Source organism: Frankliniella occidentalis, unplaced genomic scaffold (genome assembly GCF_000697945.3).
Source record: "Frankliniella occidentalis isolate FOCC.00 unplaced genomic scaffold, Focc_3.1 Scaffold402, whole genome shotgun sequence".
NCBI classification, from domain to species: Eukaryota; Metazoa; Arthropoda; class Insecta; order Thysanoptera; family Thripidae; genus Frankliniella; species Frankliniella occidentalis.
Window position 1 is genome coordinate 169,492 of NW_026267524.1, and position 2,097 is coordinate 171,588.

The 2,097-nt window shown below is 56.6% G+C and overlaps 1 protein-coding gene across 1 annotated transcript in view; it reads right to left on the reverse strand.

The window, feature by feature from the left end:
- LOC113212565 (disheveled-associated activator of morphogenesis 1) overlaps nt 1-2,097 on the reverse strand; it is a 32,962-nt gene that overhangs the window by 14,195 nt on the left and 16,670 nt on the right. Inside the window, exon 2 of the mRNA XM_026431318.1 lies at nt 1,080-1,289. Coding sequence (XP_026287103.1) covers nt 1,080-1,289 — 210 coding nt within the window. The remainder of the gene's footprint in view (nt 1-1,079; nt 1,290-2,097) is intronic.

Consider the following 2,097-nt stretch of genomic DNA (forward strand, 5'->3'; position numbering starts at 1 on the left):
CCCTCCCCTCGTCTCTGCCGGTGACGCTCGCGGATTCCTTCACGGCCTCCTCCCCCTCCTCCAGCCGCCTGGCCCGCACAACACACACCCCAGCCTGCCCAGCCTGCCCCGGCCCAAACTCGGCCCGAGGGAGAGAAAGTCAGGTCCTCGCCATCCATCCCGGCCCGCCCCGCCCCGCCCAGGGTCGCACCGTCGCCACCGTATTGGCAGCCCCTCCACCCCCTCCACGTTCACGCGGCTGAGGCTCGCTGAACATAAATCTCCGTGTTTAAGAGCGATAGCCATGCATGCCGGCCGACCTCCACGAACAGGAGGGGGCTCGATAGCACTCCAACAGCAGGGGGTGCAGCATTTAGCTGCTCGCCGCTGCTCGCGGCCGTCACATTCGCACCGCGACTTGTACAGGAAGCAGTGAGCCCCCCGGGACCATCACCACCATTGCGTCGTCTCCACGGGGAGGACGCACAGCAGCTCCGCGCAGCTCCGCGTGCTACAGCCGACAAGCCTAGCCTTGCTCGCCCCGAGTGCAATAATCAATAGCGAGAGCAAGGGGGAGCGAGACAATGACAGTTCCAGCGAGGAGCTAACCTGCGAGCTTCGTTAAAAGGTCTTCTTAGAGCTCATGGCGACGTAGATTTGACCGCGGGTTATAGGTGCGTTATAGTTGGGGGGGGGGGGCGTCTCTGGCGAGCCGCCTGAAGGGTAGGCAATTTGTGCTACAAACCCCCCCCTGTATGTAACATGTAGGCAACCCGACGGTGTGCACCCCCCCCCCCGGCCTTATACTGCGCCTGCTCCTCTGTTTGGCCGACACTTTAGAAAAGAGGACCAAACATGTTTTTGCCCACGTTTAGGAGGATGGCCGCACATTTGCCTTGCCTACCAACCTGGCGGTGACTAAACATCATGAGGGAGGACGTTGTTGGGTGGGTGTACCGGTGGTGTAGCTACACGCTCTCGCATCCACCGCTATCTCCCAATTGCATATGCAACGTGTAGGTGCCCCAGCTCTCTTCTTCTGAAGTCTCGCTGTTCGAATCGCTCTCCGCTTCCCCTTCACTCGGCTCCGTTCTGCTCACCTGGAAGCAGCCGCACCAGCCGCGGCGCCCTCGCACGGAGGCCGGCATGACGGCTATCTTGGGCAGCTTGGGCAGCTTGGACAGGTCCAGGTCCGGCAGCTTGGGCAGCTTGGGCAGCTTGGGCAGCCGGAGGCCCGCGACGCACTCGCCCACCGCCTCACGCACACGGCCAGGGTCCCAGGTCACGCCCAGCTGGCACGCGGGCAGCACCTGCAACAGGAACAGGGGAGAGCATTGAGTACACTGTACGCTAATTAATGAAAGGCAGTGTTCGGAATATTAAGATAAGAATTACTCAAAATCAAAGAACCGCAACTTTTATCCAGACAGAGAAGCGTACACACTCAGACCGTTTTTTGCTTGCATTTCTGTGTGTGGTCCATGGACTTACATTCTAATATTATGGACAACTTTGTCTGTGTATAAATATTTCACCGTGATGTTATAGAATTGATATAGTATATTGATATACAAACAGTGGAAAAGAGCTCTCTTTACACTACCATTAAGTACCACGCGACGAAGAAACAGCCGCAAAATGTCTGCTGTACGATTATGAAAGTAAAGCCAACGCGTTCACTACGCAACGGTGCCCTCAGCAACTCGTCTGTCTCTACCCGCGGTCTCGCCTGCGGTACTAAACACCAATTATAATTAAAAGCACGTGTAGAAAAAAGAATGGCAGCCGCACTCAGCCAAACAAATAACACAAAAGTGGTCGACAAAAAAAGGTGCTATATGGCTGTCGTCCACTCTATGAAGTGTGCGCGTAGCATTTGTGGAGAACTTTTAAGTATTAGGATGCCAAACAACAATCTTCCATTTGAAGGCCAACGGAGTCAACGTGAACGGCACGCAGGAACCGCTCTATACCTAGCACATTGGCTTGGTCAGTGTGCGGGGAGATAGGAGGGGGGCACCTAGGTGACGGGCAGTTTGGGCAAGGCGCGTCAGAGCGCTCGACTTCATTGGGATTCAACAGCTCTGCGGACCGCCCACCATCTTCGCTCGCCCCCCC